The 13357-nt window shown below is 51.2% G+C and overlaps 5 protein-coding genes across 5 annotated transcripts; 2 read left to right on the forward strand and 3 right to left on the reverse strand.

Annotated features, from left to right (window-relative positions):
* Positions 1-14: 14 nt before the first annotated feature.
* Positions 15-753, reverse strand: BO83DRAFT_381960 (uncharacterized protein). Its single transcript, XM_025532116.1, has 3 exons — positions 576-753; positions 469-519; positions 15-410 (listed from the first exon to the last, which is right to left on the reverse strand). Exons 1-3 carry the CDS (start codon positions 688-690, stop codon positions 88-90), a joined length of 489 nt encoding a protein of 162 aa, XP_025383834.1. The 5' UTR covers positions 691-753; the 3' UTR covers positions 15-87.
* Positions 754-2807: 2054 nt separating this feature from the next.
* aglA (putative alpha-galactosidase) lies at positions 2808-4487 on the forward strand (the record flags this gene model as incomplete). Its single annotated transcript, XM_025534934.1, has 1 exon — positions 2808-4487. One exon carries the CDS (start codon positions 2808-2810, stop codon positions 4446-4448), a length of 1641 nt encoding a protein of 546 aa, XP_025383835.1. The 3' UTR covers positions 4449-4487.
* A 2316-nt stretch (positions 4488-6803) lies between these two features.
* On the forward strand, positions 6804-9097 carry BO83DRAFT_381963 (S53 family peptidase). The gene is made up of 5 exons (XM_025532117.1): positions 6804-7880; positions 7934-8075; positions 8129-8222; positions 8277-8580; positions 8640-9097. Exons 1-5 carry the CDS (start codon positions 6985-6987, stop codon positions 8989-8991), a joined length of 1788 nt encoding a protein of 595 aa, XP_025383836.1. The 5' UTR covers positions 6804-6984; the 3' UTR covers positions 8992-9097.
* Positions 9098-9470: 373 nt separating this feature from the next.
* Positions 9471-11214, reverse strand: BO83DRAFT_381964 (uncharacterized protein). The gene is made up of 4 exons (XM_025532118.1): positions 10907-11214; positions 10788-10855; positions 10008-10734; positions 9471-9951 (listed from the first exon to the last, which is right to left on the reverse strand). Exons 1-4 carry the CDS (start codon positions 11103-11105, stop codon positions 9683-9685), a joined length of 1263 nt encoding a protein of 420 aa, XP_025383837.1. The 5' UTR covers positions 11106-11214; the 3' UTR covers positions 9471-9682.
* Positions 11215-11913: 699 nt separating this feature from the next.
* BO83DRAFT_322661 (intradiol ring-cleavage dioxygenase) lies at positions 11914-13196 on the reverse strand (the record flags this gene model as incomplete). Its single annotated transcript, XM_025527905.1, has 3 exons — positions 11914-12526; positions 12576-12900; positions 12953-13196. The coding sequence occupies 3 exons, from the start codon at positions 13194-13196 to the stop codon at positions 11914-11916; spliced, it is 1182 nt and encodes a 393-aa protein (XP_025383838.1).
* Between the last annotated feature and the right edge of the window lie 161 nt (positions 13197-13357).

A 13357-nucleotide genomic window follows, 5' to 3' on the forward strand; every position in this document is an offset into this window, starting at 1 on the left:
TACACTAACTATATTCATATGTTCCATCCCCGATATACCCACTCAACATTTACAAAACAAAGTGTGTGTGCCATGGTATCAACTCATTTAGCACTCCTTGGTAGTGCACTCCTGAACCTTGAGGTTGGCAGCCTTGTACTCCGAGTTGTGAGCACCGTACCAGTAGACCTCCTTGGCAGGGACATCGCCGTATCCGTCAACAGCGAACCAGGCCCTACCGCCCTGAGTCAGGTAACCCTGCTCGTTGACGCCGAAGCCAGTGGTGTTGGCGTTGTCGGGAACAGCGCCGGAGTGAGGCTGGGTGAAGGAGATGGGCGAGACGCTGTTCTCGATGATGTACAGGTTTTGCCAGGCAGTGGGGACGGCGCCCTTGGCGAGGTAGGTCAGACCACCGTTGCCACCGCCGGAGACTGGTTATTTCATTTGTTAGTGAGATATGAGGTGGTTAAGGAAGGGGGGTTGGCTTACGGATCAGCTTGGAGGTGCTCTTGGAGGTGTCGTTGCCGATGTAGACGTACTCTGTTATCTTGTTAGTATAACGGTAGATGGGGGTTTAGATAGGAAGGAAAGCATACGGCCATCAGTGAGGACGGGGGTGTTGTCGTCGGCGATGAGGGAGAAGCGAGCGGGGAGAGAACCAGCAGAGACGGCGCTGGCAAGGCCGGCAAGAGCAACGATGGAGAACTTCATTTTGAGTTGGAGAGTGGGATTGAATGTGATGATCACAGAAGATGATTGCTTTTATGGTTTGTGAGTCTGAGTGTGATTGATGGCAAATTGGGAGGTGTTCAGCAGCGTTTATATACCTTCTAGGGAGAGCAGGTCAGGTCCACCTCAGGGACAAGTGAAGTCATCTGCAGACGCAAAGATGAGACTGGTGGGTTCCCGATGGAGATTGATGTCGTTCTGGGCTATCGATCGTCGGCACTATGTGAGACATGTCTTGGAGTCCCGCGTGTTGTGCCGGATTCCCCGGGTTTACTCTTATGCAGCTGCGGAGGGGTAGGCATTAACCATGATATAGCCGGCTGGTAACGGCAGTAAAGAATCAAGAGAAAGTAAAATTTGATTATGTTACTGCATCTGCAATTCATACAGTACCGTGGAATCCTTTGTCAGGAGGTCAACGGGTCTACCGGCTTTTATTTCTGGCCTTGGCCGTTGATCGTCCCGATGTTTCAGATGATCTCCCCCCATGTTTGCCTCTTCCAGTCAATAACCTCAATCAAATCCTCGAGATGGACGATGATCAGAAGCCAACGTAGGTAAGGCTGAACACCGCCACAGTGCTCCAATTGTTCCTGAAATACTCCGTATGAAATCATCATGAGCCACACACAGCTTTGTGGTTGACGGCAGGGGAGGGTTCCACTATGCCAAGGTCATCTTGCCATACTGAAACAGTGACGCTATTGACGTTTGGTCACTTTTGGCCAATCGATCAGCTTCCCCTATTGTTAACATCACCGTACAGAGTAATATCTCCGTGGTGGGGTGGGGTGTCGATCGATGACAGCGACCTGTCTTGCTTGCTGAGACAAGCGGCTGAAAGAGACGAGGCTGTGTTTATATTATATCGAAGTCGACTATACTCAGCTTATGCACAATAAATCCTATACATGCACAATATAATACTTCCTCTATTTCATTAGGGAATGGGGCGAAGGGAGGGGATCAAGCCCAGTCGATGTGGCAGTTCCAGTTGCTTCCGATATTTATAGTCGAGTTCAGCGAGGGTTGTATTCGAAAGACTGTAGTAATTGTCTTACCATAAATCAACTATACCAGGAATTGGCTCAGTGTGCAGCAAGCTAAGAATGCCGGTCGGATTGCTTCCGAGACAACCACCAAATTGTCTCCAACACGCTGCGATGATCCCCCTGATGTCCGGGATGCGATGATCAAGAAACGAGGCTGGACTTGCTTGGCCTGGCGAGCTGAGCGAGTTCAGCTTCCAATGGGAAGTGAGACACATTTCCGGAATACAGAGATGCGATTTATCATTATGCGAACAATTATTCGAGCATGACTGGCTGGACAGACATTCAGGGCATGCACATGCACTTTTCAAGATGAAATTAGCCGGGCTGAGATGCGAACAGCATGAAGAAAGAAAAGACTCTATAAGCGACCGTGGGAGGTGGTCCCCATTGATACGGAGCCCGGGGAGGCGAGATCTAGTTGGAAGACGACCATAGGCAGTTCCCACGGTGAACTGTAGCCGGAGACTTGATAACCTATGCAGTGCTGAGAAAGAAAGATGTTTTGAACGCCCATACCCCTGTTTCTACCCGGTATGTGGCCTCGGTTATTGCAATCGTATCAAGTTGTGTGCAGACACTTACCTAGGGTCGATCAGACCGAGACAGTCACAGTAGCTGACCTGACACCAAGAACAAACGAGATCACCGATAGATGCAACGTCCACGCTATTATTCCAATGGCACCACAGGGCGGAAATAATCGCTTCATTTGTTCGCCCGGCCATCTCGCTTCAAGCAAAGCGAGCCAACTCCTCGGCCGCTGCTGCGGGGAAGATAAGCGAAGACAGATGGTTGGACTCGGACTCCGCGAGCTGCAGCTCCAATGGCACCGTGGCATCAATGCAAACAGCCGCCAGGGTTTGGCTGCAGGTGTCAACCACTAGTACTTTGAATGCTCGAGCGGGGAAGACCAGGCCCATCAGACAATCTGCTGCAAGGGATAGCCTGCTGAAGAGTCCGTTGCTTTTGTAACTTAATTGCTGTCACCGGCCTTCACCTGAACGTGACTTTTGTCTTCACGAACGCTGATTGAAAGAGTGTATAATGACACAAAGATCTGTGAACATCCTGAATCAAGGAATTAAAAGCATCTTGGTGGCTGCCACGCTGGCTACTATGCTTCCCTTGCAAGCATACAGCTCCATCGAGCGCTCCAGCCTCCTGCCAACACCACCTATGGGATTTAACAACTGGGCCCGCTTCATGTGCGACCTGAACGAGAGCATATTCATCGAAACTGCCGATGCAATGGCTGCTAACGGTCTGCGGGACGCAGGGTACAATCGCATCAACCTGGATGACTGCTGGATGGCCTATCAGCGATCCGACAATGGATCCCTACAGTGGAACACGACAAAGTTTCCTCACGGGCTACCTTGGCTAGCCAACTATGTCAAAGCCAAAGGCTTTTATTTCGGCATCTACGAAGACTCCGGCAACATGACCTGTGGAGGATACCCTGGATCCTACAAGCATGAGGAGCAGGATGCCAACACCTTCGCCTCCTGGGGAATTGACTATCTCAAGCTCGATGGCTGCAATGTCTATGCAACCCAAAGCAGGACGCTTGAAGAGGAATACAAGCAGCGCTACGGACACTGGCATCAAGTTCTCAGCAACATGCAGCACCCACTGATCTTCTCCGAGTCAGCCCCGGCATACTTTGCGGGTACAGACAACAACACAGACTGGTACACTGTGATGGATTGGGTGCCGATATACGGGGAGCTAGCACGCCATTCAACTGATATTCTGGTGTACAGTGGAGCAGGTAGCGCATGGGATAGCATCATAAACAATTACAACTACAACACCCTTCTTGCACGCTACCAGCAACCGGGGTACTTCAACGACCCCGACTTTCTAATTCCGGATCATCCGGGCCTTACGGCGAATGAAAAGAGGTCGCATTTCGCACTGTGGGCTTCTTTCTCGGCTCCCCTCATTATAAGCGCCTACATACCCGCGCTATCGAAGGATGAAATTGCCTTTCTGACGAATGAAGCATTGATTGCGGTGGATCAAGATCCCCTGGCACAGCAGGCCACGTTGGCGAGTCGCGACGACACCCTGGATATATTGACCCGTAGTCTGGCGAACGGCGATAGACTGCTTACCGTGCTTAACAAGGGTAACGCAACTGTAACGAGGGGAATTCCAGTGCAATGGCTGGGTCTGGTCAACACTGGCTGTACATATACTGCCGAAGATCTCTGGAATGGCGATACCCATAAGTTCGGCGATCATATAAAGGTTGAATTAGCCAGCCACGCAACATCAGTCTTCCGGCTCAGTCTGCCAGCCGAATGTTCTTCGGTAGTCCCAACCGGACTCATTTTCAACACAGCATCGGGCAACTGTCTGGCCGCTACCTCAGATTCTTCAGTCACATTTCAGTCCTGCAATGGAGAGGTCTCCCAGATTTGGCGGGTGACGTCGTCAGGAGTCATTAGTCCACTACCGCAGACGACACAATGTTTGACTGCCGATGGAAGCTCAGTGAAGCTTCAAGCATGTGACAGCACTGAGGACGACGACCAGAAATGGACGTATGCAGTCACGGGGAATTTGAAGAATGCAAAGACAGATACTTGCTTGACGGAGGGACCGGTACAAATGAAGTCGTGCCTGGATGAGAGGGATGGTCAAGTATTTGGCCTCCCGAGTGGCGTCGAGTTGTCGTAGGGGAGTAAGAGGAGATATGGGGGAGCAGAGGCATATGAGATCTTACATCTAGGCAGCTGTTCTATGTTGATGTCTAGACAACTAGACAAATGATATACATCTCAGATGCTATTAGTAGGGGCATATACTTTATCTGCAGCTGTTCCCGCCAATTCTCGATGGTACCCTGTGTGTAGCAGCGCCTTTCAACTTAAACCAAGTTTGACAGGCCTCAAGAAGGTAAATGCAATGTTAATCAACAAGAGTCGCATATAGCAAATTATACATTGCTCTGTGTCTAGAACCTCGAGGGGCTAAGGCTCTAGCCATTCTTTCCCCAGGTTCACCAAGCATTGGACAATGAAAGGTAGCTGGAATGCATTGGGAGATGCGGATTGTCCAATATCCATATTCGGAATGTCACTGCGATTAGACCTGCATTCCTAAGCACGTGCATATCTGAAAATATGCTAATATCTTCCGCAAACCTTTATTCACCTGAAGTGTAGACCACATAGATCCCGCCAATAACATAACAATTTCTTGGTCTTAAGCGTATACTGAAAGCACGATCAAGGCTGCCTACGAGAGATCTTTCTAAAGAAAATTGGAATTACTCGGGTGGGATTCAATCCTTCATATCAGCTACGGAAATGAAACGGCTGGACAGCAAGTCGCCAAAGCCCAGCATTCTTCGGCGCTATATCCACCAATGGCTCCACACAGCGCAGGGTAACCCTCAACCTTAGGGTCCCATAGCTAATCATAGTCAACGCCTGATACCCATCGTATATTGAAACTCGAGGAATGTGCCTCAACGGTCTGCACTGGAGCATAACAATGGCATTGTTGTATTGGGGACATTCCAGGAACTTAACTTGACAGCGCCTGTCATTGGAATGTACTATACTGGGCTGCCTCAAAAGACAGGCCTAGCTCTGACAGCAGTTGTTAAATACCTCTTTAACCTTCAAAGACCTTCAGCATAGAAAGTCAAGTCTCCACAATAATCTGAATCTAATCCTTCTATCTCCGACACAGTGAACGGCGTCATGGTTTCCGCCAAGACTATCATGATCACGATGATCACTGCGGTGATGGCGCAGAACAAGACCCAAATTGTATGTATACTTTCCGAATACTATTCTTCACAATGAATCAGTGAATTGTATGATCTGACTGGAATACTGCTAGGGCACCACGAGCGAATTTCGCGTCTGCACTGTAGACGCAAGACCCATCTACTCCGAATCCTGCATCTCCTTGAACCAAACTGGGTATATATCATTCCGAAACTTGTTGCAATAGAGCCCGCTTTGACACAAGAGAAACAGGTCAACCCAGTTTAATGTTGCGGTCGGCTGTCGCCAGTATGGGTATGACCCCCGATTCCGAAACAGATGTGACCTATCTAGCTGACCGATCATCTCCTGTAGAAGCACGACATGTACCGGAAATTACGATACGGTGGGATACCGGAGTGACTGCTATGAGAACAGCCGGTTCTTCCAAAATTTTGGTACGATAAGCGGGAGCATTTATTGCTATCCTTCTTAGGGGACGATGGGTTATTGAGACCTGTCTGAAGAGACTATGGGTGGACTTCACGCGGTAGTATCATGATTGTGAGGGTATGCTTATCTAGGTAGTGAATGAAATTGACTTTCTGTTTCTGAGCAGCCTGGGTGTGGCAAAAATAAGTGATAAGAAATTATTGGGGAAGTTGGCAGCTTCTTATAAAACATGAAGACAGCTCATATTACGGTCTTGTTTTACTCAATGTTCTGCGCATGTGGGTTGGTATCGGCAATTCCCGACGATATATTGGACCCCCCACGTTGAGCGAAGGCCATCGACAGCGGTAAGCTCAAGGGATCGTTGGGGAAGAGGGACTCAGCCGAGACAAGCCGCGAAAATTGTCCGTCTGGTAACCTGAGTTCAGACCCACGGTCCCAGAGAGCGACTATTGGACGCGACGGTACAGTAGCGGGCATTAGAGTGGATGATCTGGAGGCACCGATGCTTGTTCGCCGGCGCTAATTTAGGGCCATCGCTTAGAAGAAGAAAACAACGAAGGTATTCCTCAGCCACGGCAGTTTTATCAGGCGTCGGAAATACTCTGAAAGACACGAAAAGATTGAGAGGTGCTTTCAAATGGGTTTGAGTCATTGTCAAGTGTCTTACAAAATGAATGGCAGCATGGCGTGGTTAGCAGGCAGCATGTTGCAACAACTCAATCCCGGCGATCACCGTCGGACTCCGGGTGGGAATCAGGGTTGGAGACCCATTGCTTATCACAACAGCCGACGCCAGTCGCTCTGGGGTGCATTTGCAGAATCCCTTCGACAAATCAGCTTTTCTTCAGTACCGGCCGGTCCGAACTGACCCAGTCTGCTAGCAGTTGGAGACATGCAATGATGCCATTGTCTCGTCCGATAAGCAAGGGCGGCCAGTCCCCCGTCCCTTCTGTCTGACTTGGAAAAGTTATAATGTCCGTCTCGCCGGCTTAGCAGTCAATTCGAACTCTTCGTCTGTTGTCCCTCTCAATTTCTCCAGCATGCGTTCCTCCGGTCTTTACACAGCACTGCTGTGCTCTCTGGCCGCATCGACCAACGCGGTTGTTCATGAGAAGCTCGCCGCGGTCCCCTCGGGCTGGCACCATCTCGAAGATGCTGGCTCCGATCACCAGATTAGCCTGTCGATCGCATTGGCACGCAAGAACCTCGATCAGCTTGAATCCAAGCTGAAAGACTTGTCCACACCTGGTGAATCGCAATATGGCCAGTGGCTGGATCAAGAGGACGTCGACACACTGTTCCCAGTGGCCAGCGACAAGGCCGTGATCAGCTGGTTGCGCAGCGCCAACATCACCCATATTGCCCGGCAGGGCAGCTTGGTGAACTTTGCGACCACCGTCGACAAGGTGAACAAGCTTCTCAATACCACTTTTGCTTACTACCAAAGTGGTTCTTCCCAGAGATTGCGCACAACGGAGTACTCCATTCCCGATGATCTGGTCGACTCGATCGACCTCATCTCCCCGACAACCTTTTTCGGCAAGGAAAAGACCAGTGCTGGCCTGACCCAGCGGTCGCAGAAAGTCGACAGCCATGTGGCCAAACGCTCCAACAGCTCGTCCTGCGCCGATCTCATCACGTTATCCTGCTTGAAGGAGATGTACAACTTTGGCAACTACACTCCCAGCGCCTCGTCAGGAAGCAAGCTGGGATTCGCCAGCTTCCTGAACGAGTCCGCCTCGTATTCCGATCTTGCCAAGTTTGAGAGACTGTTCAACTTGCCGTCTCAGAACTTCTCCGTGGAGCTGATCAACGGCGGCGTCAATGACCAGAACCAATCGACGGCTTCTCTGACCGAGGCTGACCTCGATGTGGAATTGCTCGTTGGCGTGGGTCATCCTCTTCCGGTGACCGAGTTTATCACTTCTGGCGAACCGTGAGCTTTTAATGCCTAGACTGAGCTTGATGAGTCGAAGCTGATTTATGTAGTCCTTTCATTCCAGACCCCGATGAGCCGAGTGCCGCCGATAATGAGAATGAGCCTTACCTTCAGTACTACGAGTACCTCCTCTCCAAGCCCAACTCGGCCCTGCCACAAGTCATTTCCAACTCCTACGGTGACGACGAACAGGTAAGACAAGACTATACATCTCTCCCTCAACATCTACATACTAACCGACCCAGACCGTTCCAGAATACTACGCCAAGCGAGTCTGCAACCTGATCGGACTCGTCGGCCTGCGCGGCATCAGCGTCCTGGAGTCATCCGGTGACGAAGGTATACTCCTCACCATCATCGTCCACTAAAGCACACTTGCTAACAGCAGCACAGGAATTGGATCTGGCTGCCGCACCACCGACGGCACTAACAGCACCCAATTCAATCCCATCTTCCCCGCCACCTGTCCCTACGTGACCGCCGTAGGAGGCACCATGTCCTACGCGCCCGAAATTGCCTGGGAAGCCAGTTCCGGTGGTTTCAGCAACTACTTCGAGCGAGCCTGGTTCCAGAAGGAAGCCGTGCAAAACTACCTGGCGCACCACATCACCAACGAGACGAAGCAGTATTACTCACAATTTGCTAACTTTAGCGGTCGCGGATTTCCCGATGTTTCGGCTCATAGCTTTGAGCCTTCGTAAGCCCACCCCCCTCTTTGATGATACTACAAGAACAGAAAATTAACAAGGTCCACAGATACGAAGTTATCTTCTACGGCGCCCGTTACGGCTCCGGCGGTACTTCCGCCGCATGTCCTCTGTTCTCTGCGCTAGTGGGCATGTTGAACGATGCTCGTCTGCGGGCGGGCAAGTCCACGCTTGGTTTCTTGAACCCCCTGCTGTACAGTAAGGGGTACAAGGCGCTGACGGATGTCACGGCGGGACAATCGATCGGGTGCAATGGTATCGATCCGCAGAGTGATGAGGCTGTTGCGGGCGCGGGCATTATCCCGTGGGCGCATTGGAATGCCACGGTCGGATGGGATCCGGTGACAGGATTGGGACTTCCTGATTTTGAGAAGTTGAGGCAGTTGGTGCTGTCGTTGTAGACTATATGGCTATATATGGGATGAGATTTTGTATGTGTTATGATGTGATAGTATGTGAGATATGTGTGAGATGATTTGCGAACTACGTAGTATGTACGAGTTTCACATGGCTTGCTTTCCTGAATGGTAATATAATGACAGGGGTCTTAGTAGAGGTTTCATGACCGCTTCTGTGTCTCATGCAGGTTCCTCCCCCCCCCCCCCCCCCCTCTCAACGACCGTCATAGACAAAGTCAACAGACCCCGACGCGCCCATTATGAGTGGCTGATAAGGACATGCATAGTTACTCCGTGGAAGCCCCGAAATTAGTTGCGACAGGGGTCGAGGGAAATACACCCAATCAATCACTTACCCCGCTTCTGGCACCGCATAGGGCTGAGCGATGTGATGGTCCAATGCCAGCGATTTGCCGATTAGCCGTAGGGCCACTTGTTGTTTCCGGAATGACCCTGCAATCCATGCTTCGTGCATAGGAAAACCGTGCTATTCGTCCATTCTTGCTGGTCTCCGAATGGAGATATCTACCTAGGTTCCATTTCTACTTTGACGGGCTACGCACCATATCTGCAGTCAATGCACGAGGGCCAGCAAACTCCGCTATACCAGTGCAACCCAACTTCATCGGCCGAGTATGATATTAAACTCATTATTGGTGTGATTATAAGTTAATCGGAAATGTACGCCTGACCCTCACTTGATATAGGGCGGAAGTATTTCAGGATACAAAGGGAATGGCTCATCCATACACTCTGTCGCGCGTTCGCCCCGGTCATACGACACCTGCACGGGAACCCGTAGTCGCAAACTCGCATTCCTCGAGTTATCTACATCGACCGAAACGAAGACGGAGAGGCTGTACCGTCGGGAGATGTACGGATGGGTAAATGTAGGAGGGAGGTAATCGGGCGCGTCGAAGTTGAGGATCAGGGGGGTAGTTGCTTGGTATGTTGTCGGTTGGTCTGTCATATCATACAGAGTCAGGAGTGATAAAGACCAGTGAGAGCGCATGACGTACCCTGCTTGTTAAGACCGCAGTCCTCCCACGATGCGATGCGCAACTTTCGCACCTGAGTACAACCCGTTCCCGTCGTATTCGCAACAAGCTTGAAATCCAGCAACTTGTTGGCGTCCCCCTCTAATGGGAGTCGATCTTGCGGAGACACAGAAACAAAGGTCGTCGCGCGAAGAGACGTCTGGATGCTGGCATATATCCCGGGGATATTTGCGTGTTGTTGCGATGGATTTAGACAGCGATAGTGCCACTTTAGTGGAACTACCGTAGACACCATTCCCGAATTCATTAGGTACAGCGGGGCAGGTTCCCCAGTCTGAACGGATAGATAGTATAATTCACGGCGATGTAATCTATCGCGAACACTTCGTGACGATGCGAGGTTATATTCGCCAGGAAAGTCGGGAATGCAAATGGGAGGGGCACATTCTCGAGCCGGTGCAAACGTTACTGGCGCTTCAGTCTCGGCGATGCATTCTTCGTAGTCGAAGAGTCGGGCTTTCAAAAAGTATTCTATACGGCCTTGCCCGCGCAGTATCAGATCGTTGGAGTTGTAGACTGGCATGGGTTTGAAGGAGAGTGATGGGGGTAGAGGAGTGGTGTCATATTCGTCGGACGAGACGGAGTTGGCGGTTCGGGGGATGTTGAAGTGGAAGGGGTGTAGGATTGTGCGTGCTGTGTCGGTGGTGTGTTGTTGTGCTAGTTCGCGCACATCGGATGCTCGGAGGAGCTGAACTGAGTTAATACCAAGATATTATCGGAAAGAGCGCAAGGCCATTTTACTGTGATATTCTTTGCGAGTCGCAGCAGCTGCGTTGAGACATTCAGATTGACTGCTGTTGATAGATGACCTGGTATAGCGGGTTAAAACCAGAGAATAATTTCTTCAGTGGGATATTTACCTTCAAAGGTCACTTCGACGAGTAATTGTTGCGATGGACTGGCAGTCTCATTGCCTGGCATCGATACGATGACATTGCCGTCAAGGTGACCGTCTGTGATGACATGGCTGCTGTTTGCTGAGAGTACCTCTGCATAATCCGACGACGTACAATTTCTCCTTGTTTGTTGATTGAATTGAATGTGAATTCGCGGTGCCATCCTGCATGTTCTAAGGATACCACTGTGACCATCTTCGCCAAAGGAAGCAGATAGTTGTAGGGAAAAGGTGGAAGAACCCAGCACACCGAGCTAGCCCGCTGAGAATCAGGTGAGCACGCACCGGAGGAGATTACACTTCGAGACATGGACTGTCGCAGTTTAGTAGGTCATCGTGCAGGTTGAAATGACGCTACCAGCCCGTCTGGCCCCTAACAGGGATGCATCCTCCCTGCCGATAGGGCTGAAGGGGGCTCGACAGGGATCTGAGGGATTTTCCGGATTGTTGGCCGCGCCCCGTGCAGCAGGCTCGGTCATAGTGCCTCTTGTCCAAGCCTCGACTAACACCATAGTACTTACTAGCACAAAAGCTTAGCATACATGACTAGAGAATCGATGGACAGGATTTGTTGTAATTTGCACGGGTCTGAGCGTTGACGTTGCACAGCAGCAGCTGATAGTCGGTCAGATGGAGCACGCTGTCAGATTTTGGGGGCGCTTTGGTTGTTCAATCGGCAGCAGGTCATAGTTCCGGGCTCACTCTTGCCGAGGGTAGTTTCGGTGAAAAGGGCTGATCGGGACGACACATTGCGATCCATACTCTGTGCTATGATATATAACGGGATTTACATCATTTAGGAGGGAAGAGGCTGTTCGATATCGGAGATGGGGTAATAGTATTCCCAACGTTTGATTCAAGACTAGTAAAAAGTCTATTGTCTAACCACTCAATACATATATGAGAAAAATGTTGTTACAGTAGAAAGTAAATCCCGTCCCGTAGACGCACGCTCAGCGATTTTCATAATCCTCAAGCACTGGTAGAAGAGGGCATAGCACCGGACATGGACATGGAACCCGAAGGAGCACCACCACCACCACCACCACCAGAGCCACCACCCATGGCAGCGCTGTCCGAGTTCTCGTGACCGCCGTTCTCATCGTAGTAAGCAGCAATGCTGTAGTAGGAGTTGTCGGTGTAGTCGGCAGTAGTGTTGATACCAATCTGGATCCAGGCGAACAAACCGTCCTCAATGCTGTCACCGAGGTACAGGAACTCCGGGAAGGGGTCGTAGGCGCTGGTGGCCTGCTCGACACTCCACATGTCGTCGGCATTGCTGGTGATATCCTGAGTGTTGGTGGTGTAGGGGTATGTGTTCTCAACAGCGGTACGCAGGACCTCGTTCCAGAAGAGCTGGCCGATGTGGGCGACGCTGCCAGTGCCCACTTGGAGGGTGCCGTTGTTGCGGTTGATGGTGGAGTTGAGGTGAGTCAGGAGATGGGTGTGGATGGCGCGGCCGTCGTAGTGACCGGGGAAGATGGTCTGGAAGGTGACAACACCATCCTCATCGGTCTCTTGGATACCACGGAGGAAGGTCGAGTCCCAGCCGTCGGCGGCGTAGTTGCCACTGGTGGAGATACCACTACATACTTAGCTATGATCGGATGATAGGATAAAAAAAAGCACCATACCTGTAAACACCGGTAGCGTTGGCGTTCCAGATGTCGACCAGAGCACCCTGCACAGGCAGGCAAGTGTTGACATCGATGTACTGCACCTCGAGGAAGAGGTCGACACCGTCACAGTACTTATCCTCCTTGACGTTCTGACGGATCACTTCACCCCAGACGTAGTAGGGGCCATCGGTGATGGTGGGAGTGAGGATGGAGCTGGTGTTGGCGCCGAAGATGTCGGCCTCGGAGGTCTGGGGGGAGTAGTCAAGGAGGCCGGTCTTGTTGTGGTTGATGGCTTCCCACTTTTCGAGAGCCGCGAGGTTCCGGCGGAACTTGTGGGGAGCTATTTATGGTCAGACGATGCAATCACGGTTTGCCAGTTCAGGCCTGCTTACCAGCAGTCACGCCCCTCTTGGAGCGCAGCTCACGGGCAGTGTTAGCGCGGCGGGAGACGGAGCGCTGCTGAACCTGTCTAGCCTGGTGGCTGTTGGAGCAAGCACTGACACCATGTCTGGCCTGCTCAGCGAGGGCATCGCGAAGGCGAATCTCCCGCTTGACGGCCTCATGGTCATGTTTCTCGCCGGGGTGGGCGAAAGCCAGAGTGGCCGCGGTGAGAGTGAGGAGCTTGGAGAAATGCATGATGAAGCTATTTGACTGATCGAGATAATTGAGCTGCGATCGTGCTGGTAATGGCCTTCAAGTCGTGGCTGAGGGTCTTGATATTTATGCTCAACATTGTTGATGCCTCTGCTATAGCCGCGTCATCCAGTCCCATACTGGCGTGGCCGTCAGGCTACCCT

This window comes from Aspergillus eucalypticola (assembly GCF_003184535.1).
Source record: "Aspergillus eucalypticola CBS 122712 chromosome Unknown BO83scaffold_31, whole genome shotgun sequence".
In the NCBI taxonomy this organism is placed as follows: Eukaryota; Fungi; Ascomycota; class Eurotiomycetes; order Eurotiales; family Aspergillaceae; genus Aspergillus; species Aspergillus eucalypticola.

Coding starts and splice junctions, on each gene's coding strand:
- BO83DRAFT_381964 (XM_025532118.1), bottom strand. CDS start 11,105: ATGGCACCGCGAATTCACATTCAATTCAATCAACAAACAAGGAGAAAT. Junction 10,735..10,787: donor GACTCGCAAAGAATATCACA/GTAAAATGGCCT, acceptor AACTCAGTTCAG/CTCCTCCGAGCATCCGATGT. Junction 9,952..10,007: donor CTGCGGTCTTAACAAGCAGG/GTACGTCATGCG, acceptor ATGATATGACAG/ACCAACCGACAACATACCAA.
- BO83DRAFT_381963 (XM_025532117.1), top strand. CDS start 6,985: ATGCGTTCCTCCGGTCTTTACACAGCACTGCTGTGCTCTCTGGCCGCA. Junction 7,881..7,933: donor TTTATCACTTCTGGCGAACC/GTGAGCTTTTAA, acceptor TGATTTATGTAG/TCCTTTCATTCCAGACCCCG. Junction 8,076..8,128: donor CCTACGGTGACGACGAACAG/GTAAGACAAGAC, acceptor TAACCGACCCAG/ACCGTTCCAGAATACTACGC.
- BO83DRAFT_381960 (XM_025532116.1), bottom strand. CDS start 690: ATGAAGTTCTCCATCGTTGCTCTTGCCGGCCTTGCCAGCGCCGTCTCT. Junction 520..575: donor CCCCGTCCTCACTGATGGCC/GTATGCTTTCCT, acceptor ACAAGATAACAG/AGTACGTCTACATCGGCAAC. Junction 411..468: donor GAGCACCTCCAAGCTGATCC/GTAAGCCAACCC, acceptor TGAAATAACCAG/TCTCCGGCGGTGGCAACGGT.